This window comes from Hydra vulgaris, chromosome 04, assembly GCF_038396675.1.
Source record: "Hydra vulgaris chromosome 04, alternate assembly HydraT2T_AEP".
NCBI lineage: Eukaryota > Metazoa > Cnidaria > Hydrozoa > Anthoathecata > Hydridae > Hydra > Hydra vulgaris.
This window is the reverse complement of record NC_088923.1, coordinates 25,197,848-25,223,282: the sequence shown is the minus strand read 5'-3', so window position 1 is coordinate 25,223,282 and position 25,435 is coordinate 25,197,848. Positions and strand designations below refer to the sequence as shown.

The following is a 25,435-nucleotide window of genomic DNA, read 5'->3' as shown; positions in this document are numbered from 1 at the left end:
AGGACTGCCGGTAGTTGTGAGTATTGCTTTTTCAGTTAGGAGTTTTTTAGAGTAAATGACTTCTTAAATGTGATGAAAGTCCGCTAAGTGATTGAAGTTTTGGATTGTGCGATCTACGAGATATTTTCTAATTGCAGATATTACAAGTATTTGAAATCACTAGCTGTCACTGTAAAATGATTCCATATACCAGTTTTTTATCGATTATTTTCCATTATAAAATTTAGCACTGAGAAACTTTTGATGAAACTACTGGTTTGGGTTGCTTTACTTAAATATTAATTCATTTTAAGAATGATTTGAGAATAGTCACTTAAAACTATTATGTAACATGATTTCAATTAAAATTTCTACAATTGTTATAACTAAAAATTGATTTACTAACAAACGATTACAATTAGGAAACCGTCATGATCCCACTCTAAATTAAAACTTAAAAAAAAATCTTATAAAAGTTTCGGTTCATTTCGGTTGCGGTTTGAACCGAAATTTCGGCCGAAGCCGAAAGTTTCCGTTCACTACTTTGAGGTTTTAAAGGTGAGTCTAAAGAAATTTAGTGAATAACGAGTTAATATTTTTTTTAAACATAATTATTTTCTTTCATTACTATTCAAACTGCATATTACGCTGCAGTTATAAACAATACTAATTGATATAAAATAAATCTATTTCATAAAATATATACTTTTTCTATATAATTTTTCTATATAATTTCTAAAAAATAGTTTCATGTTCAAAAATATTTACAGGAACGAGTTTCAAAATAATTTAATTTAAACACCTAGACAAATTATACATCTAAAATAACTTAGATGACATTTACAATAAAACAAAAATTATAATATTTAAAAAATTGGAAAACATTAAAATCAAAATGCCGTATAAAACAACGAGAAGCGTTTACGTGGCTTGAAATAATGCTACTTGAAAGCTTCTCGTAAAAAGTCTCAAGACCCAATTATTGACTCTTTTTTGATCACAGGATTTTCTCATATTATCTCTTGCTGGGCGCAATAATGCCTTCAAGTTGAGTCTGAAAAAATAAATCAAAAATTCTAATACATCTACAAAAGAACCACATAAAAAGAACCACATATCTGACAGATAGTGGTCTTTGATATTTAAAAAAAAAAAAAGATTCACATATCTAACAGATAGTGGTCTTTGATATTAAAAAAAAAATGTAAGAAAAAATTTTTTTCTACTAATTCTTTTTATTCTTAAGATCCGAAATAAAATATAAAGATATTTTATAATGTCTTTACATTTTAACGCAATCATTGTTCTACAAAAGAAGTAAATAATTATGCAATCTTTGTTCTACAAAAGAAGTACGTAAAACATCGAAACCATGTAAGCAAACTATGTTCCTACAAAAATATGAGTTATAAAACAAGATTTCAAAGGAGTTTAAAAACTTTAGCTTCACAATTTTAGAAAAGAAAATGAGGATGAATTCAATAACAACCAAAACAACAAACTTGTAAATGTTTCCAAAATAAAAGAAATGATTAGAAATTAACCTTGTTTAAAAGTTGTTGTATGGAATCATGTGTTGAAATTATGAAAACTATTGGACTTGTTAAATACTTGCTAATCTTGTTAAAAACTATTTTATGTCTATAGTGGTATCTCTTTTTGTTTGTTATATAGTTGAAGGTGTCTTAGTTAATGTGTTAGCTTATCCATTATCTACTACTTTTTATGTATGTTTTTATTCTGCCTAAATCACTAATGCGATGTTCATTCACTCGTAAATTTCTATATGTATGTTGGTGTTCTGTTTGAACCTCTGGAACGTTGCGCTGCTCATTCACTCCTGAACACATGCAAAGTTTATTCACTCCAAAGTTACTAACGGGTGATGCGGAAGTTATCGGACAAAATAAAAATATCAATAACTTATTTATAAATAAAAAAACAAACTACTATTATATTTTTTTAAAATAAAGCATTTATCTTTTAATAAAAATATATTATTTTTTATATGAAAAAACACCACCATCTGCAATTGATCTCAATTTTGCTCTGACGCCTTTCATATGCGACTGTAAAAAGTTTAAATCAATTTCTTGTAGTTTTAGTTTAATGCGATCAATCAAAACTTGCTCTGTTGAAGCTTGCCAATCTCCCTCGTAAACCTTCTGTGCCAAATGTCCCCAAAAATTTTCAATTGGTCGTGCTTGAGGCACATTTGGGGGATTGGATTCTTTATCAACGTAATAGACATATTGGTCCATCCAATTTAGAGAATCTTTAGAATAATGAGAGTTTGCTAAATCTGGCCAAAATAAATAGTTAAAGTCTCCATGATACTTGTGAATAAATGGAAGAAGTCGTTTTTCTAAACATTGATTAATATAGATTGATGAATTGATCGCTACAGCCTTGGAAGTGCGAAACAATGGCTCGGACATACCACGATCAGATATGGCTATCCACATTAACAATTTTTTTGGAAATTTCTCTTTTCCTATAAAAAGAACACTTTCTAACATGTCTTTATGTTGTTTGTGTAGTATCCAGAATTTCCAGGCATGTTGTCCCCTGCAAAACAAAAGTATTTTTCGTCATCAATGACTAGAAGCGATTTTGTGTTATAGAGTTGGTTAACTAGTTTCCTGCTTCTTTTCTTTGCCTTTATTTGTTGTTCTATTGTGTATTTTGGAGTCTTTTCACGTTTTCTATATTTAATATTTTTTTTTTTTTAACTGACGACCAATTGTCAATTGATTTACACCGAATTTAATAACTATTTTTCTCTGACTGACCCCTTTTCGATTATTGACAAGTCTCGTTAATTTGGCTTTCTTTTATCTAGTCTAGGATGTCGGACGACCAGGGTGCTTTCTATCAGAAAACGATTGAACAGTTTTAAGTCTTTTTAGGTTATCATATATTGTACTTCGAGCAAATCCTTCCTTTTCAAAATGATTTACGATTTATTTTTTTAATATTAGGTTTATTTACAAAAAACATTTTTAATCGCTTTCGAAAAGATTCTCATTCAGCTGCATTTAACCTCATTTTAAATAATTGTGTTTCAAATGATAAAGTTTATATTTTATAGAACGTTTATGCCTACGCATAAAACCACAAAAACTAATTATTATGCTCAAATAATGAAATTAGGATTTGTCCAATAACTTCCGCATCACCTGTTACATTTATGTTTGTGTTATGTCTGAACCTCTGATGCCGTGTTTGCTCACCCGTAAGTTGCTATTTCTATGTTTGTGTTTTGCTTGAATCTCGGGTGTAGAGTTAGCTCAGTTATCAACTAATGACTCCAACTATAAAACTTACTTAAACTATAAAACTTAATTAATTTCCAGCATTCCGATAGATGTATTGTTTTTCATAATACATTTATAAAATATCTCATTCAATGTTATAAAGTACTGCTTACAGTAACTTTTTTTAACTACTTCTGATCAGCTCAGGTTCAGGATCACCATGATCATCCTGTTACTACATTCATGTAACCCAGTATTATTTGCCCCGTGTTCTGCTACTTTGTAAGTTTTGCTTTTTCAGGCAAAAACTAGGAAAAATAAACTCTGACTTAAATACTCTGCCTTAAGCTCTTGTTTGAATAAAGGCATGATTGAACCTTATTTGAATGAGTCATGTTCTACTTAACTTGATCCATGCCCAAAAAAAAACAAAAATATTAAACATAAAAAACCATCACCATCACAAACTAAACTGTTTCAACATGTCTTTCAAAAATATAAAATAAAATTGATATAAATGCTAATACAAAATAAACAAAAACATTTCAAAATGTATATACATGTTCTATATAACTTTTATTTATTTCAAATCATCAAAACATTTCACACTAATGGCCTTATTAGAGTCCATCCACAAAGGTCAACACTCTTCATCATTTCCAATAACATCTGGGGTACCTCAAGGTTCTATCCTTATTACTGTTTTGTTTCTTATCTACATTAATAATCTTCCTAACAATTTTGCATCTAAAGTGGTTCTATTTACTGGTAACTTTATACTCCTATCTACTTTTCACTTTTTTATCACTTTAGAATTGGCATCTGATCTCGAATCTGATTTCACTCCTGTAACAGATTGCAGCTTGCAGTGGCTTGTCAATTTTAACTCCAACAAAACTTAGTTATTTACAGCAAATAACTATTGAAAAACTGTAGAAATTCCTATATTAATGAATGGCAACTTTTTCACTGAGTCTTCTTTTTTAAGTCTTCTAGAATTATCATTCACTACTGACCTCTTAGGAAAACCATATATACAATCGATTGCAAACTTAGCATTTGCTAAGGTTGCTTCTAATTATCGTGCCCACCATTTTATTACTCCTGATTGTCATATTTGAGCTGGTTATTCTAATGATGTTCTTTTTCTACTAGATAAGATACAAAAACCACGCTTGAGCTTCTGTCCAATTATATTTCCAAATATGTTCTTATTTCTAGAAATATTATTATAGTTGACACTCAAAGAAGTTTTTATCTTTCCACCAACTCATTCTTACTTGACTAATCATTCAGCAAAATTGTACTTTTCTACTGTATATATCCCTGCATACTCTAAAAACTTTTATTTGTCTAGTTTTTTTCCCGGCATTTTAATCCTCTAATACTCTCTTCTATCTTCATGTTTTGCTGACTCTAAACTGAATAAAATCTACAACTTTTCAAGTTTTCTGTTAACCAATTCCTTGCTCTTTAACTCTATTCTTTGCTTTCTAGTAACTCCCAACTTAATAGTGGTTGCTTGCAGCCTTGTTGGGAGTATATTAAATTAAAAAAAAAATTCACTTAAAAAAAGAGAAAAAGTAAAGAATAAAAACAATCTTTCTTATTTTGAAACTAAAGCAATTTTCATACAATAAAATATAATTCAAACTTTATGACATGTTACAAAGTTTTAACTACTTTTGATATGAAATTAGTTTAACTTTAGTTGTCTCATAAAACATGTAAAGAACAAATGAAAGATTGTTCATAACTTTTTATCACATTGATGGTAATTTATCTTTTTTGTTTTATAATAACATATTATTATAAAACAAAATAGTTGTTTTAATAACATTTTCATGATAGCTAAATTGTTAAAATAATACTTACAAAATATTAAAATAAATACTAACTAAATACTTTTTAAAAATTCAAACATTATAAAATATAAAACAAATTTTTAAATACTTTTAATTGCTGATTTGTCTTTTTTAAAAACTGAATTTCTTCAGAGTGTTTTTTATCTTCAATTGCACGACGCTCGACATCTCTTTTTTCAATGGCATCACATTTTCCTTTTAACTCATTTACTTGCTTTTCAAGTTCTTCTTTTTGCTGAGTCAGATCATTAATCTAAAATATGAAAAATCTTTTAAAAACATAAAGATAAAAAAAAAAAAAAATTAATTAAAATTGGAAGTTACTGGAAGAAAAAAAGATGAAGTTTATAGAGTAAAATAACAGACAACTTGAAAGATTTCATATGATATAAATCAGGAAAGCAAGATGAAGGAAACGAATTACATTACCATTCAATATAAAGGCTGATTCCATTAACAGTTGTAAAATATCAAAGTACTAACAGTGCCATGTTGTGCACGGATGGTGTCCCTGTTTGTACTTTTGGTGTGCATTGTCAATGCTGCATTTGGAGTCTTTGTTATGGGTTAGGGTTTATGAGCCAATTACTTGGGCTATTAAATAATGTACTGAGTACTAACTGCACTTTGAGTTGAGTTCTTTAACAAATTCAAAAATGACCAAAGAACCAAAAAGTATAAAACACCAAAAACCATCATCATCATTCACTAATATTCGTGGTCTTCAAAGTAATTTTTCTTCTTTTGAGTCTTATCTCTTGCAAAGTTCACCAGACCTAATTGCTCTTTGTGTGACTATTTTGAGTTTGGCTGTCTGATCTTGCGATCTAGTGTTGATGGTTATCTTCCTTTAATTCGTAAAGACTCAAATAGTCACATGCTTGGCCTGGGCATCTTTATTCGCAAGAATTCATCCATTTGTCAGGACTACTGACAAATTAGTAAATAGGTCTGAATCCACAGAATATTCTTTTATGTGCTTTCGTTTAGCACTGCTTAACTATATTGCCTTTCTCTTTGTTCTATATTGCTTTCCTTCATGTCAAGACTGCACTCTTTTAGATGTCATTATTGATCAAGCTGACCAAGTCCTTCCTTCTTAACTTTCAGCCAATATCGTTGTTGTTGGTGACTTTAATGCTCCACAACTTTTACCTTTCTCAATCTCATACACAAACAGTTAACTTTCCAACTTGCTTTCCAGACAATCCGAATCATTTACCTTCTCTACTTAACTTATTTCTTGTTTCTGATCCTAGTCAGTGCTCAGTTTCTCCACATTCAACCTTGGGTGCTTCTGATCACGGTTTGATTTCTCTAAAACTATTATCTCATTTTTCTTTATCATTAGAGTCTCCCTATCATCATACCTCTTATAACTACCTTAAAGCTGACTGGGACTCTTTCCGTGATTTTCTTCAGGATGTCCCATGGGTAGAAATGTTTTGTCTTCCTACTAAAAAATGTGCTTCTTATGTAACTTCTTGGGCTAAGACGGGCATGGAATCCTTTATTCCCTCTTGACAATTCCGAGTCAAGTCTCACTTTTCTTCATGGTTTTCCTCTCATTGTGCTGCTGCGATTTCCAATCGTAACCATTACTTTCACATCTATCAGCAAAACATATCTTCAAAAAGTAGACATCTGTTTACTACTGCTAAAAACCACAAAATCTCATATTTCATCTCAAAAATTAGTTTCTCGTGATTTCTGGAGATCTTTAACATTATCTATAACGAGAGTAAATCTGTTATTCCACCTCACTTCAATGGTTTAGATTTTGTCACCTCGCCTAAAGACAAAGCTGAATTGTTTGCTAAGAACTTTTCATCAATACCATCTCTTAATTCCAGTAGTTGTGTTCTATCTAATATAGCCGACAAATAGGTTTATCCATTGTCTGACCTTTCACACAGGAATATCACTCCAGCTTCTGTATCTAAAGAAATTTCCTGCTTACACTCTTCTACAGCTTTTGGTACAGACAACGTAACTGTTATAGTCTTGCAGAAGTGTTCTCCGGAGCTGTCATTTATACTTTCAAAACTTTTAACAAGTGCTTATCAGAGTCATGTTTTCCAGGCTGCTGGAAAGTGGCATCTGTTATCTCTATTTTCAAAAATTCTGAAAAGCCATCTAACGTCTAACTACTGCCCCATTAGTCTTCTTAGTATCATAAGCAAGGTTTTTGAGTCTTTATTTAACAAACTCTAAATCTCTCATTTTGAATCTAATAACTTTCTGATCATCAATATAGATTTCGATCTCCTTGTTCTACTGTTGATTTGTTAACTGTTAAAACTAATAGGTTTTATCATGCATTAGATGGATGAGGAGAAGCAAAGGCTATTGCCCTTGACATTTCTAAAGCTTTTCATAAAGTTTGGCATGCTGGTCTTCTACATTATTTTTTTTTTTTTTAAACATCTTCGCTTCCAACAAGGCTGCCACTAATTAAAGTTGGAAGTTACTGAAAGAGAAAAGATGAAAATTGTAGAGCAAGATAACAACTGACGGACGACTTAAAAGATTGCAAATTATATGAATCAGGAAAGCAAGATGAAGGAAGCGAATTCCTAAGAACTGATGTTCGAGGAAAAAAACTAGACGAATAAACGTTTTTGAAAAAAACTAGACGAATAAATGTTTATAGAGAATAGAATCCAAAGTAAGAAAGTGACGAGCTCGATAAAGAGATGCAATCTTAGCAGATGCTAATTTTGCAACTGATTTGATATATGGTTTCCAAGAAAGATTGGAAGTAAGAGTTAATCCTAGAAGATTAAGAGTAGGTGACTCATCGAGTACATCACCGTTCATAAATATAGGAAGATCTAAATTATTGCGATAACGATTGGCTGAAAAAAATTGAGTTTTATCTGAATTAAAGTTCACCAGCCACTGTGAGCCTCATAGCCCAGCCAATGTGAGCCTCAACATAAACTCTCTTCTTTATGATAATTGAATCCTTCCTTTCCAATCATAGTATAAAAGTTGTCCTTGATGGACAGCACTCTTCTTCTTATTTTGTAACCTCAGGGGTTCCTCAAGGTTCTATCCTTGGCCCAATACTCTTTTTAATTTACATTTACAATCTTCCAGATATTCTCACATCTAAGGTGGCATTGTTTGCTGATGATACTACCATTTATTCTTGTCGTGATAAGAAGCCAACACTCTCTGATTGCTTGGAGGGGGCATTTGAGCTTGAAAAAGATCTCACTTCTGCTACAGCATGGGGCTCACAGTGGCTGGTGAACTTCAATACAGATAAAACTCAATTTTTTTCAGTTAATCGTTATCACAATCTAAACAATTTAGATCTTCCTATATTTATGAACGGTGATGTACTCGATGAGTCATCCACTTTTCATCTTCTAGGATTAACTCTTACTTTTGATCTTTCTTGGAAACCATATATCAAATCTGTTGCAAAATTAGTATCTGCTAAGGTTGCATCTCTTTATTGAGCTCGACACTTTCTTACTTCGGATTCTATTCTCTATCTCTATAAATCTCAAATCCCTTTATGGGCTTGTATGGAATACTGTTGCCATACCTGAGGTGGATCTTCTAATGATGCCCTTTTTCTTTTAGGCAAGGTGCAAAAATACATTGTAAACATAGTTGGACCTGCTCTTGCAACCAACCTCCAACCATAATCACATCGTCGAAATGTTGCTTCTCTTTTTCTTTTCTACAAATACTATAATGGGCATTGCTCTAAAGAGCTAGCATCTCTTGTGCCATCTACTAAAATTCATTTTTGTATTACTCGTCATTCAATTAAGTCTCATCCTTTTTCTGTGACTGTTCCTAAGTGCTCTAAAAATTCTCATTTATCTAGTTTTTTTTCCTCCAATATCAGTCCTGATGGAATTTGCTTCCTTCATCTTGTTTTCCAGATTTATATAATTTGCAACCTTTTAAGTTGTCTGTTAATCGTTATCTTGCTCTATAAATTTCATCTCTCTTCCTGTATTTTCCAACTCTAATAGTGGTATCTTGCAGCCTTTTTGGAAGTGAAGATGTTGAAAAAAATAACAAAAAACAATAATAATACACGCTTGGTCAGGAAGCAGGTGCAATTGCACTCTATATCTGACCACACATATAATATTTAGTTGCAACATCATGGCCACAGCTTTTTAGATTTTTTGAGAACATTTCAAAGAGCGCAAAGAAAAACTTAATTTGACGGGAAAAATTAACTAGAAAAGAAAGGAAATTTTAAAATAACTCATTTATAATTTTTTTATAAAATTAAGCGACACTTTTATAAAAAGTAACACTTACTATTAATGGTCATTTAGTAAAGAAGCAAATGTTCTAAATTTTATCAAAGCCTATAATATAATTCTTTATTTAAGTATTTTTGCTTTAATTCAACAAGATTCTAATAAAACTAATGGTAGTTGAATTATATAATATAATTAAAAAAGTAAATATATTTTCATAACCATTTCATGCTTTGCGTAGTTTGCAAAGTTTAAAATATTTAAAACAATTCTTCTTAAGTAAGAACAAAAGAAATAATTAAATTGTTGCATTACTATAAAAATATTATAACATTTTCTTTTAGCAATGTCTTTATAATGTTTAAAAGAATTCCGCAATGCGCCAGGCCCTGAAACAGCGATCTATAATGATCAGTTTCTAAACTGCACACTATGTATACATTTAATAACTTTATATTTGACTTAAGTCTACCAGCTTTTTATACTATAATATATATTATAAACTAATACATAAAAGGCTTATTACATTTTAAGTAAGTTATGATTTTATTTTGTCTTTTGCAAACTAGAAGCATGTTTTTATTGCATTAAATTATTAGAAAGCAAACTTTAATGGTGAAACTAAAGAGGTAAAATATATTTATGTAGAGGAAGGGGAACTGCTTCACAATACCACTGATGTATTTAGTGAGAAGGCATTATGTTTTTGTTCTGTATGGACCGTTGGCACAGTGCTGGTTCATCGTAAGTCATTTTATATAAATGTATGTTTATGTTTTGTTCGTGCCTCTGGCGCGATTTTTATCGTAATTCACTATAAGTATTTTTATGTTCAGTCGCCTGTAAGTTCCTGTTTGTTTATTTAATTATCAATATTATTAACTTTTTTTGATTTTGTACAAACATTTTAAAAAGATTTACATTTAATGAAAAAAAATTCATCTTTATTATCTTTGTGTACAGAGCAAAGTCAATTTTTATCTATAAATTGCAGATACTATTACTGGTATATTTTTCTTTTTTTTGAAGTATGCACAATATAATATTATTAAAAGTATTTTGTTGTACATGCAACACTGTAAAAATGCGGTAACAACGCAATTTCACATTTTTCAAATTTTAAACAATTGTTTTTTAAAAGTTCACAAATTAAGAACCTTTTGCTCCATGTCAGTTTTTCCCTGTTCTGCCTGTAATGCTTTCCGCATGCCAAATGCAATGCTAAAAAAAAAAACGCAATGTTAAAAAATAAAAAAATAAAAATGGAAATAAGTTAAATGAATGATACAATGTTTTGACAACAGTCCAGAAATAAATGTTAAAATATATAATACTGTTAAGCCATTTTATTACCTATTACATAAGTAGCTAATAAGTAAAAACCTGTATTTAAAATATAAATATCTATTTTATATTGTATAAATATCTATTTTGCTTCAGACATTATTCAGACATTAAACCTTTCAGTTTTTATTTTTTCTGACAATAATGTTAAATATGTCTAAGATGTTCATGTAGATTTTTAAGATGCTTATGTAGATTTACAGAGAAGAGTGTTACAAAAACCAGGCTGTGAAACCTATCAAATTAGCTACATTTCCAGATACAAAATAAATAAAACATAGAAAAACTATGGTTTTCTCTATAATATTTTTATGGAGAACTTTAAACTTTCAACTTGAACATGCAAGATAACAACAATTAAAAACACTAATTAACAATATTTATAAATAAATTTCTGTACTTATACTTGTTTAATAAACTTTTTTAACAAACCTGCTCTCATATAATGTTTGATAAGCTGCTATGGTCATGCTAATTTCATCTCTGACTCTTAAAAGTAGAAGTCCACGCTCTGCGCAATTTATTGTCACTTGACGAATCAGTTCATCTAAAATCATTTATAAAATAAGTATTAAAAAAATCTTTGAGATTAACATAAACCACAAAACCGTTTTTAAAAAAGATGTCTAAATGAAAATGCTAAAAAAAAAAAAGCTACCAAAAGCTTGTGAATATAACTCTCTGCGGACTGGACATATACCAGTTTCTCTTGCTTGTCTTTGTTGCAATCTCATATCTAACTGCTCCTATACAAATATTTATCATTTGTTAATAACTTATGAACATAAATTCTGACTGTAAAATCTTTTTCATATTATGTAAGACATAATCCCAAGTTCTAAAGCTTCATTACAAATATGTGCATATGCATGAATGCAATCAGGATTTAATGTAGAAGACAGTTTGTGATGATTAATTTTTACCAATATTTATTTAATGAAATGTAAATAAATATATAAAAAATATCTATAAATAAATATATAAAAAATAAAATGTAAATAAATATATAAAAATATTGTTTCCCCTTCAATTATCATATTTTTTTAAACTGTCTTCTAAATACAAAATATGGCAACTGTTAAAAGTTTAAACTTTTATCAATTCAAAAAAAATAATTTTGCATTACTATATGAAAATATTGTTTTTTAAATTTATCATTTATAAGAATGCCATTCAAATATAAATTATTGAATTGTTCAAACTACTAAACAACTGAAATGTTCAAGCAACTGAACTCAATACTTTAAAATTTGAGCAAAAGAAATTGGTTGGACCATTAAATATATCAAATGAAGAGCTAACTTGCAACATACAGTTATAAGAAAGGATTAAAACTGTAGAAAATATTGAATTTCTAAGTATATCTATCTCAATATCATAGGCAAGCATTGTTAAGAGTTGCATATTATGAATGTTGTTGTTGCCAAAATGGAGGTAGGAGAGAAACAAGAAAATGTTATAATTTTTGGAGTATATCAAAAGATTTAGATACACCAAGTGCTAAAGAGTAGAATCAATTCTAGCGTTTAAATCAAAACTCAACAATTGAAGTTTAAAAAAAATATAAAGCTTGTCAACCCTAATTTAGCTAAGACTGAAAGATACAATGCCAAATTATGAAGTCTAACTTAACTAACTTAACTGAAAGATATAATGCATAATGAACTGTTAACTTTTATAAAACAAAATAAAGTATAAAACCTATCCAATAATAATTTCACCCAAAAGTAGACTAAGACAAAGTAAGATTTGGTAAAATAAGTCATCAAAATTTAACCAACATAAAAAAATAAATATATATGGTAAAACAAATAAAAACAACCTAAAGCAAAACAGTTAAAAAAAAAAACTAGAGATCAAATATCATACAAATGCACCATCACTTAAAATCGACAAGCTAAGATTACTGGCACATATTTATGAACTGGATGTAATCTGTGTGGATGTAATCAATTATAATATTTTCAAAAAGATAGAATGAAACATGGAGGAGGATTTTGTATTTAAGCAAAGAAGAACATAAATTCAATAGAAACTGTTATCAATCCATTCAATTTTGTTGATATTTAACAGATAATTTTTTTTTTATTGATATTTAACAGACATTTTTATGTTTTGTATTAGTATTTATTTAAAATTAGTTTTGAACTCAATGACTAAGTGATTGTATCATATGTCAAAATGCATTGATTATTTATCAATTTAAAGACGCCACCATATTAAATACCTGATCTAAAAAAAATAATGACCCTATTACCTTATTTTATAATTATTAAATGAAAATGCCTACGAAAAAGCTTAATTTTCAAAAATTTATATAAATTTATCTTTGCAACAAAACTTGAGCATGCCAACAAATATGAAGTTTAAATTTAAATTCAATGTCAATATGTTAATATATGTTAATTATGTTAATACATAATAATTAGTTTAAACAGTGACATTTCTGTTTGTTAAGCTGAAAATGTTAGTATCAAAAATCGAGTAAAAATATAGTGAGAGAAATATTTATTGATGTTTTAAAATTAAAAATTTAATTTAACATAAGCATAACAAATTTAATAAAAAAATCAAAATTTAATTTAACATAAATATAAATTTATTTACTTTTGAAAATTTTTAAACCTTCATAAAATAGAATAGAATCTGTATAAGAGATATTACTGGACTTTTACAAAATTTCTTAATTGAAACACACTGCTAATACCAATACTTAGAGTTTGTCAGCACATATGATATTTTAACAAAAAATGCTGTTAGTCAGGTCCATTTTTAGGGGTCAGAAAACTGCAACTTCACTACCATATTTTCTCATTGTATGTTGACATAAAAGGCACTTCCGAAAAGATTTTTTTTAATTTAAATTTCCCTGACCTCCCTAGGGATTTGAATATTTTATATTTTAAAAAAAAGTTGCAGCGTGCATTAATAATTTTGATTACTGAATTATTTCTATTAGGACACACATGAAATAGATTGCAGAATGTTGCCAATGTATGCCTGAATAATTGCAGAATGTTGACTATGTATGCCTGAATGATTGCAGAATGTTGCCTATAAAAGGCAGCGCACTAAGATATTTTATTACTAAGATATCATTGCTGCAAATGATCAACTTTCAACAAAAATGATTAAAAAAAAAAACACTGAAATTTCTCACTCTTTAGTTATAAACGATGGGTTATGGGTAGTATTCCGTAATATTATTTTAGGGAAAATATTTTAAAATTAATATATCATTACAAGAAACTTATATAGTTCCAAAAAAAACAACACAAAAGCTGCATTAAAAATTTTTTTTGCGATTAAAAAAGCAAGTGTTTCACATAGATTACCTAAAACTTTATGAAATAATTGAAAAATATAGAATAAGACATATTTAAATATCAATTGGATAAAAGATATGATCAGGCATTGGCAAGTTTTAATGTTATAAAATTTGTAATTGAAAGTTTTATAGTTGAAATTAGTGCTGACAAAACAGCATATTACACTGGTTGTAATAAGGGCTGCATCTGTATTTTAGAGTAACTTATAGATTGATTTCTAATAAGACTTCTGTATAGAAAACATTCTCAAAAATGACACATTACATGCAATAAATGCAATCACTACAGAAAGTAAATTCCCATCAAAATCTATTTACAAAAAATTCAAAGCTGCTAGGTCAATGCATTATGTAAATGATGAAAAAATATGGATCAGTTATCCAAGTTTCTATGGTACCAAGTTAGTGGAATTCCTTTAGAAGATATAGCTAAAAAAATCTTATTGCAAAAAAGCTTTGGAATTTTAAAGCTGCAATCCCGGGATCTTGGTTTTTTTTATATTTTCAAAATCACGGGATTGTCTAAAATCAACCTCGGAATTCCCTATAAAATCAAACAAAACAAACCGCAATCAAAAAATATATAAAAATAACTACAATTTATGCGTATCAGTAAAATAATTTTTATTTAGTATAAAATTGCAAAAAGTAATTGTATAGTGGTATAGTGCTTGCTTCATAAGCAATAGGTTCCGAGTTCAATCCATACCATGTCCCCGGTAGTTCCACATTCAGCTTGTTTCACCGCATAGCTGCCTTGTTTGTCAAAATTTGTGTTTCAGAGTTATATAGTTGAGAAAGGGTTGTAATCACAATTAAAGTAGCCTCCTCAACTATAGCGGCCTTCTTAGCCTTGGAGACATGAATTAACATTTAAAAAAAAATTACAGTTTATATTTATATAATAATAACACATTATATAATATGAATTTATGTTGTTTGTATATTTACATAAACACTTTTTAAATAATTGGGGTATTAATATTTCAATAGCTCAGTTACTATTGTTAGTTATTATGTTCTGTAATTCTGCAAAATAAACATTTTCAAACTGAAAAACAATCGTGTTTCTTATAAAGTAAACTTTCAAAATTAAAAATTGAATAAGCATGACGTATGTGGATTTTATAACTAAAAGTAACTCAGCACTTTGGCAATATTTTCTTCAAGATGAGAAAGGCCAGACAGTGATGTGTAAATTGTCAAACTGCAAAAAGATTTCAAAAAACAGTGGTGGTTCAACAAAAAGACTTCATATAGACATGTTATCAGTGCATAATGTGAAGGTTGAGAGTCCAACCCAGCCTAATATTAAAAAAAAGCACATCAAATAAACCACCAAAAAAGAAATCTAAAACACTAATAGAATACTTTCAATTTATGAAAAGAAAAAGAAAATACTTCATGCTACATTTGCTCGCCTAACGGCGTCTGATGGACTTTCATCTAATGTGATATTTTCTCAACAGATTTATGTGCCGCTCTAAATGCTATGGGGTTCAGAAATCTACTAACATCAGTAAATCATACAGCTGAGTACAACATAATCATTATCATGTAGATGAGTACAGCAAAAAATGAAGATTAGGTTTAGTTCATTAAATTGAAAAAAAAGCACGCAAGAAAACGGAGTTTGGGATAGAAGAGAGATTCTCTTTCTCTTTTGACAAATCGAAATCGTCACTACATGAATATTAACTGTTTAGGGACAAAATTCTCACTTGTGGAATTTAGGTTTAGTGCAAATGACAGTTTCAATGCCAGCAGAAAAAATCATTGAACTATTAGAATAAAAATTTAAAGACATAGTCTTGATCTACACAGCCACATTGTGGCAATAATGATCCATGGAGCTAGTGTTATAAAAAAAGTTGGAAGGCTGCTGGCTGCTATTCAACAATTATGTTTTGCCCATGGCATACAACTTACTGTAATTGATTTTGTTTATAAAAAGAGAGAATTTTATGCAAATTTTCAAATGAATTTTCCTACAGTGATTCATCTGAGAATGAGAAAATTGAGGAAGATTTACTGGGCTACAATCATGAAAATGTACCTAAAATTGAACTAAATGAATTTCATTATGGGCCAGTCATTAAAGAAGTACGCAAATTGATACTTAGACAATCACCTAACAAGAATGTCGTTTTACAAAAATATATTAAGACTGAATTTGAAAAACAACTTATTTCTTGGCAATAAAGTTAAATAAAAGTGTTGACAATATAGTTAAAAAAAAAGTTGCTCAAAAGTTAAACAAATAAATATAATTGTTAAAATATTTACCTGAAATCTTTAGAAAAAAATTCCACCTAATTTGTGAGCTAATAAACATGATTATAAAAATATGCAAACGTTTATAAAAATATTAGTATACGTTTATAACTGTCGTGAAATAGGTAAAGATTTAATTGGTTCAATAATAATAGAGAAAAAATTGCAGAAAGACATTTTAATAGTTTTGAAGGAACTAAGAACTAATTCTCCATTTTATAAATGTTAAATTTTGTACATACTTTTCTTCCTTGTGCGGCCGTGGCGCAGTGGTCAGAGCGCTTGCTTTATAAGCAGGAGATCCAGGTTCGAAACGAGCTTTGGACATATTTTCGCGTCATGGTAAGGAAGGAGCCGTGAACTTTCTGGTTAAATGCACTTCCGTATTGTATTTGATCAAAAAATTTTTTAATACTTGTAATACAACAAGATTTGTTTTTTTTTTTTCATTTTTTAAAAATTTTTACGAAAATAAAATAAAAACTTGTTTTAAGAGATACTTGTTAGAAGACTTGTTTTCATTCTTCTATTTAGTAGACTATTTTATGAGTCTTGTCTTGAAAAAACCTCTACATTTTTTCTTAATCTAAAGTACAAATATTTGTATTTGTATTTGGAAAATGCCGATTAAATATATTTGTACTTGAATTTGTATTTGGAAATCTAAAATTAATGTATCTGAATTTGTTTTTGGTCAACCAAATGTAATTGACCCCAACCCTGGTCAGTTGATGTATGTATTGAAGCTTCCGCAGTTTCCAATTTCAATATGACATCATCAATGTGTATCTAATGCTACGTTCAAATATTTATATATTACATACTTATATATGTATATATATACACATTAAGTATAACAAATAACATAAAATATTTATAGGACTTTTCAATATATACACATCCACAGCCCCAATTAAATATTAGCCCTTGTCTAATTTACTAATGCAATATCATAATATAATACATTCTTTATACAATGTAATAGTATAATACCTGAATAGTATAATAATTGAATACTAAAATAAAACTATACCTGCAGATTAACAACATCCATACGTGTTGCAGGTGTACTTGATACTTCTTGAATCCAAAGTTGACCACCTTCAGATCTTTCTCTAAAATAGTTATACATATTTATAAGTAATGCAAAAACAAGTAACAAATTTTGCAATATTCTTTTGCATTAATTAACAGAACTATATTTAGGATCTACAATTAATTTTCATCTTAAATAAAATTTACAATTGATCTATGAGTGTTTAAAGAAGTAACTCAATCTGACTTTAGGGTAATTCAATATGAAATCATCTCAAAAAAAACATTTTGGACACCCTTAAAATTTCAGAATTTGTTCATGCTTACCTCACTTGCAGTTCATATTAAAAAAATAATACGAAAACTTTAGTTAAAAATACACATGAGTTCCAGATATAATGTCAGTTGAAATAATGCTGACTCATCATTTTAGTGATTATCTGAAGCAACAACAAAGCAACTTTGACATCTTTAACATAGTATCTTCATAATGGCTTGGGGAAATTTCATAAAATTTGTTACCCCAATTGATTTTTACTTGAAGAATCCAAAAATATTCAAGACTTGATTGTCTCAGGAAATGCCTTGTTTTTTCCAATTTTGTTCAAAATTATTGACTTGTAAATTAATAATTTTTAGAGGTAGAATGAATACTGTGGCCCAAAATCCAGAGTAAAAAGTTTAATTATATATCAATATTTTATCTTAGGTCTACTAAAAAAAGTTAGATTCATCAATTGTCTCTCTAATACTTGATCAAAATTTGCATTTAAAAATTGTCCTTTTTGGAAAAATTTAAATTTTGTAATGAAAGCAATTGAAATGTTTTTTAAAACATTTTAACAATCAATATCTTTATGGTATTATTTAGTAATTTAAGACTAATATAGTCATTGGCATAATAAGGTGGAAAGTGGGATTTATTTAAACCCCCCTCCTTTTCAGCTTTTCATCCAAGGATTTGAAAAAAAGAAAGACAAATTCTAAAAACAAAATAGGTAAATAAAATTACATCAAAATTATTTTAAATGTATTTAATTTTTTTTTTTAACTGTCTATATTCTCTAAATCTAAATCAGACATGTTGTACATACGACCTGATATTGTTGTGGGTGTAGAAATTAGGCATATAACTTCAGAATTAAGCACCCAACACTCGTCATTTTTCATTGGCCAAAATAAGTTTTTACCTGGTCCATCTGATGCATGAACCTGACTTTTATATCAAGCTCACTTACATGTTTAGCAATCCCTATCCACCAAAATCCATCATAAAAACATGCAGTATAATCCATCATAAAAACATGCAGTATAGTCCATCATAAAAACATGCAGTATAATCCATCATAAAAACATGCAGTATAATCCATCATAAAAACATGCAGTATAATCCATCATAAAAACATGCAGTATAATCCATCATAAAAACATGCAGTATAATCCATCATAAAAACATGCAGTATAATCCATCATAAAAACATGCAGTTTTTATGATGGATTATACTGCATCAAATATTTTAATACATACATCAATACTTATTTTTTTATAACTTGAAGTGTTTGAAGCAATTGGAATAAAATGATACATCCTTGTGCCTGGAACTGTTCTTCCACCTAAATATCTTTTTTCTAATTGTGCTCCTGTTTGGTTGATTTCATCTTCAGAAAATAATTTAAAACAAATTCCATTTATCTTGGCTTTACAAAAGGAGTACATTAAAGTAACATCTAAAATCTGCCCAGTTGTTATTTGTTTTAGACTTTCTTGACATACTACACTTTTAACAATCCCACCAATACCATCACAGTAAAAAACGACCGGGGCTGGTATTTGACTGTGGCCAAGGTCGGTTAAACGGATGATACTGCATAAACATTGATGCATATTGACTTGTTTTTATATATCATAACAATGTGCACATATCATAACAATGTGCACCAATATTTATATAGCCCCAGCCATAAACCCAGCTTTAGCTCAGGTCATATACCAGTCTCGGTCATTTACTACATCACAGGTGGATTTACCATGACTGCTAGCAAAAAGTACCCATTCAGCATTTAAATTAAAATCTTTACTGTGATGACAAAGATTGATAAAGTTTTTAAAATTTTTAAATTGTGCTGGACAACCATCGGAAAAGTATTTTACACTTGATACACCAGGTAGATTTTCTTTGATATATCTAGTTATATCTTCCTGAGTTTTGTAAATAAATCCTGTGTCATGATCAACATCTTCTGAAAGGTAACAAAAAGATTTATGTTTGAGAACCTTTTTCTCTATAATATAAAGTACAATTGTAAAAAGTGAACATTGACTTTTGCTCCAGTGATAACTTTGAACCTCATCCTGAACAACATATTGATAATTTTCACCAAAGTCTCCTAAAATTCGGCATTCGTTTTGGTTAAGATTTTCTTTACACTTTTTTAAGTACCTACTTTGTTTTTGCAATATATGAATGAGTGGTAAGATTGTCAATACTGTCACATAATAAATTATTAAATTCATCTAGTGGCAATGATTGTAATAGTGTTGTACGATCGGTACTCTGCGATTGCTTGAATGCTACATCTTCTTCCAGCTTATGGTCCATAAACTCCTGCACTAAAAACTTTTTAATGCTTCAATACCAGGGCATTGGTTACATCGATGCAACATACATTCTGCATTTTCAAGAGAGCAAACAATCAATGCCATGAAATCTTTACAACTTATATTCCACCAATTGGCATCAATGAAAATTTTGTATTTTGGTGATGTATGCATACACATACATTATGTGTACCTGAAGAATTAGTTGTAATGCACCATTTAGGTTTAAGAGTACAAAATTTTGATAAACTGACTTTGACATTAGGGTAGTCTTTTTTAAATGCAACATGTAATTCATTAAGATTGAGTAGCAATAATCTTTATTGAACATGTTGGTTTTTCCTAACACTTACAAAATCTTTTTTTCCTGGCATCATTCTTGAAAATTCATAACTTTGACAAAAGTTAATCACTAAAATAACTGTTTCTGGTGAAAGTGGGTTTCCAGTTTTTTTTGGGCAATGATAACTTTTCTTGTAGTTCAAACAAGATACTCAGAAACTTGATATCTTTGTACATGTCCATAATTTTGGTGCGAGTGTTATCATTTGCACCTTATGGCAATAAGAGTCAGTCTTTGAATTTTTTATTTCAAGTAACAGGTCATTATGCATTATATCAAGTAATTGAAAAAAATGACTTGCTATACACTATTCTTACTTAAATGTATAACTTTCTACCATAGCAGGAGGAAAATTAAATATTTGAAGGCATAACTTTTTACCTTAAAAGGTAGAAAATTATACCTTACTAAAAGTATATCACATACCTTATCCTTAGGTAAAACTTCTATCTTTTTGTTAGAGTGCCAACAATAGACCTTGTTCAAAAATGTTTTTCTATTTTTATTATTAAGTAAAAAACTTATTCAGTAAATAAAATTTATTTCAAAACAATAAATAAAGATCTTAATTTGTATATATAATTTAAAAAAAAGCTAGTATACCAAAGCTACTTAAACTAAAATTCAAAAGCTTGAATATAATTTTTTGTTCTTATTGCTGTATTGCTGTATATGAAAGCAAATAAAAAAATTTATACTTGATGCAAAAAAGATGATGCAAAAAAGTCTGCTATTAAAATATTGCATCACTAAAGTACATAATCAAAAAGGATTTAATTAAAAAAAAAGCAATGTATTAAATTAAGTTACAGAATTTTATTTCAAATCTTGACTATAAGTTTAAACAATGATTTAGTATTTATTACGTTGAATGCAGAAAAAAACCTCTCTTTTTCAAGAGAAACAACAAAAAATCTAAGGTTATCTTTAACTAAATAAGGTATCCCATAAATATTCTCTAGTTTCAAAGTCTGCTGCAGTGTATGATTATATACTTAACTAATCTAGCTGATTTTATCACAGTTGGTGTCACTGCATGACAAACGTTTCTTTTACTTTAGAAAGCAATCAGAATTGGGCAACTAAACTCCTTAAAAGTTGTTGCTTGTAACTTGTGATGAAGTTTCAGCCAATTGCAAGTTGTTGAAAAGGCATTTTAAATGATTTATTTATACCTGATCCACCACATTAAAATAAAACAACTTGTTACTGTCTTATTCAAATATGATTTATCCAACTTAAAACATACAGATAAAAAAGATATATGTAGAAGGATGGTATGTTTATGCAGTTTAATCATATTGCTTATATATTCTATGAAGACAGAGAATGTAGTTTTTTTATTTTACCTAAACTCATTTTTGACCATATAAAGTTGACAACTTATTTATTAAGAAGTGTTAAACCTGCTGCCTAAGTAATAAGTTTTTGCTGTATTAAAAATTTTTTTATCATTATGGAAAAACTTATTTGAAAATTATTTTTGACACTAACAATCACTTAGCGTTTATAAGGATAACCCATTTTTTAATGACTTTGGCTTCGATGATGACACAATAAAAATACTAAAAAAATATTTGTAGTAGCTGGAAATGTAATGTATTTAGCTACACAGGTAATACATAGTATTTTAAGATAGTAATATATCACTGAGTCATGCCCAAAAAAGAAGAAGCTAAAAGCAAGTAAAAATTGTTTGTATTATTTACAAGATAATGTTATTAGATTTGTTCAAAACTAAATATATATATATATATATATATATATATATATATATATATATATATATATATATATATATATATATATATATATATATATATATATATATATATATAATGTAATGTAGTGAGATAAATGGTGGAAAAGAAAACCTACTAATGTAAAACCGAAATAACTTTTTTATTTTTTGACATTTTTATTTTTCTCTTTTCTTAGGTTATAATTGAATTCTAGGAGATTTATTATGGAACCATACAGTACAAAAAAGCGAGTTAGAATTATAGAGTTTTTCTATTCAACGATCAATTGTCAACTATCAATTGTTTTGACGCAGCATAAATATTGACAACATTTTAATTCTAGAACAGCTCCCACAGCCTTCATGATTAGGAGTTTGGTTGGTCATTTTGAAGAACTGAGTTCAGTGGACGAGGTAGGGCAGAGTGTTGCAGATGATCCATCTGTCTCAACTCGCTGTTGTTCCAGCCAATTAAGCATTTCCAGAATGACATTGCATAGAATTTTAAAGTTGGATCTTAAGATGTACTCATACAAAATTCAAATTGTGCAAACACTACTACCGCAAGATCACCAACAACGACTACAATACGCTATTCGTTTTACACAATTAGCCACACAAATTGATTTTTTAAATAATGTTTTGATGTCGGATGAAGCGCATTTCCATTTAAATGGTTATGTCAACAAACAAAACTGTAGATTTTGGGGCTCTGAAAACCAAAGGGCAACACACCAGTATCAATTGCACCCATCTAAATATACTGTTTGGTGCGGTATTATGGCCACTAGAGTTATCAGCCCATATTTCTTTGAAAATGAGGATGGAACGCCGAAATCGATTTCAGGAGCTTCTTACAGAACAATGATTGAAAACTTTTTGCGGCCAATGGCGGAGCAGAATCCTAATTTGTGGTTTCAACAAGATGGAGTAACTCTGTATACTGCTAGACAAACTATGGACCTGCTGCGTGAAATTTTTGGCGAATGTCTGATTTCAAAAAAATCAGATTTCCCTTGGCCATCTCGTTTGCCAGATTTGACTGCGCCCGACTAATTTTTATGGGGATATTTAAAAGACAAAGTGTATGTTAATAAACCAGAGACTATTAGACAGCTGAAGCAAAATATTCGAGACGAAATACTGAGCTTTCAACCAGAAATATTATGTGGTGTAAAATGCATTAAAAAGAGCCAATCTATTGTATCGCGAAAAATGGTGGACATTTGTCTGATGTCATATTTCACACATGATTTCTTGAAAATATATTTAATGTATAAAAAAAATTACCAAAATAAATGATTATTGCAAAAGTTATCCATGTTTAACATTAGTAGGTCTTCTTTGGCCCACCCTGTACAACTTCATAATATCATTGAGAAAAAAGGTACCAGTCAGATAAACAAAGACAAGATTTGCTACTTCAAAACTTTAAAGAAAAGTACAACTTTGGCTAAGGTTTTAAAAAAAACATGTTTCAGGAAGTATTTTGTAAATTCTGCGGTAAAAATTTCAGCATTTCTATCAAATAAATTAGTTACATTTTTACTAGGAACTAAGCTGTAATGACTTCTAAAATAATTGAAATATTTATACTTGATTTTAAATTCAGTTTATAGCAGGATAGCATTTATCTGAAGTAAGCTTTACTGCATTCTGAATTAAATAATTTTAAAACCTAATAGGTTAAAGAAGAATTTTTACTTTCTTTTATTCTTTCTTAAATTGTTTATCAGTAATCTTTTCCTTTTGTTTGGCGTTGAGACGACCAGTTACCTTGCGATATACATCGTTTCTAGCAAAACAAACACATAAAAATACTTTCTTCACTTTGGTTAAGATAAATTAAATAAAGTAACCTAAAATTTGAACTAAAATTGAGGTCTGCTTCCAACAAACAGCAACTCAATAGCAGCTAAAACAGCAATGAATTCACTCAAAATATCAAAGTCTGCGCCATAAAATATCAGTTAAAAAAATATTTAATGCACTCTCAGTCTGGTCACCTTATAAAGTTCAAATTATTTTACGAAATTCATAGACAACGGCCCGCATTTCCTTACTTGTTAAATACTATGACCATGATATTAGAAACAAATTTTGTTATAAGTTTTAAAATAACTGAAAACTTTTTATAAATAATAAACTGTTTTTCTTTTAATTTCCATATCAATTCTGTTTAATTATTGTTAGATTACCTTTTATAGGAATTTTTTTACTTTCCTTGTGTGTTTCAAAAGGATTGCAACACTTTGTAATTTTTCTCTCAAAATATTTTCCATAGAATTGTTCATGATAACAACATATAATTCTTATTGAACAATATTTTTCTTTTAAATTTGCTTGCCATATAATTTCTTCTTGCTTTTCATAAGGGAGAACTTTGAATTGAAGAAAACCTTGTTTTCTAGAAAATCCAGTTTTGTGGCAATGAATGTTTTGCAAGACTTTTTCCAGTGTCACATTTTTCACAATCATTCTTTAAGAAAATACAAACAAGTACAACCTTTAAAAAGAACAAAACAAAACTTTTGTTTGTTTTTGACATAATAAGAGGTAAGCATTCACCAATTTGAATTGAAATAATGAAAAAAAATTGTTTCTCAAACTTAAACTAAAAAAAAAATTGTGTTTTTAAATTGAATTTTAATAATTGTTCATTATTAATTCATTTTATGTGGGGAAAAAAAAAATCCAGTAAGATAGGGGGGGGGGGCAGAGTTAGTCAGAGGTCCCTTGGCTCTCTCTTGGCTCATGACTATAAATGTCCTAAATTAGTCCATAAATAACACTATTTTGATGTATTATTCAGATAAATGTTTTAAAAAATATTTCAAATGCTTTTATTACAAAATTTAAATTTTTCTAAAAAGACATTTTTAAACACAAATTTTGACCAATTCATGTGGCCTTAAAAAAATTAAAATGTTATTTTTTTTTTAGCAGAGGGTTTACTTTTCTGTTACTAATAAAATCAATTTTATTAGTAACATATCCCTAATAACTGCACATAATTTTAAAATTTTAAGATGGGACTATGAAAAAAATTAATTTTTAAATTCTGAGATCAAAATTGAGAATAAAATTATATAGTTTTTTACATATATTTAAAATGATTTACACAAAAGAGAAATAGAAAATTCTTAAAAAAAATAAACAAATTGTTAAACTAAAGAGACAAAAGCAGTTCTTCGGTTTTACATGCAAGTGCAGTGCAAAAAAATCAATTGGGGTACCAAATTTTAGGAAAATTTTTCTAGTCATTATGAAGATACTATGTTGAAGATGTCAAAGTTGCTTTGAAGTCACTTGGAACCCATGTGTATTTTTAACTAAAATTTTTGCAGTTATTAATTTTTTGATATGGACCGCAAGTGAGATAAAAATGAACAAATTCTGAGACATAAGGGTGTTATGGTCTGGATGATTTCA

The 25,435-nt window shown here is 28.8% G+C and overlaps 1 protein-coding gene across 1 annotated transcript in view; it reads right to left on the bottom strand.

The window, feature by feature from the left end:
* Positions 1 to 565: 565 nt before the first annotated feature.
* Positions 566 to 25,435, bottom strand: part of LOC100215219 (33 kDa inner dynein arm light chain, axonemal) — a 29,086-nt gene continuing 4,216 nt past the window's right edge. The window contains exons 3-8 of the mRNA XM_065795882.1: positions 17,319 to 17,400; positions 11,342 to 11,429; positions 11,116 to 11,230; positions 10,497 to 10,560; positions 5,190 to 5,354; positions 566 to 1,033 (exon numbers count right to left, since the gene is read on the bottom strand). Of these exons, the coding sequence (XP_065651954.1) occupies positions 995 to 1,033; positions 5,190 to 5,354; positions 10,497 to 10,560; positions 11,116 to 11,230; positions 11,342 to 11,429; positions 17,319 to 17,400 (553 nt within the window). The 3' untranslated portion in view covers positions 566 to 994. The remainder of the gene's footprint in view (positions 1,034 to 5,189; positions 5,355 to 10,496; positions 10,561 to 11,115; positions 11,231 to 11,341; positions 11,430 to 17,318; positions 17,401 to 25,435) is intronic.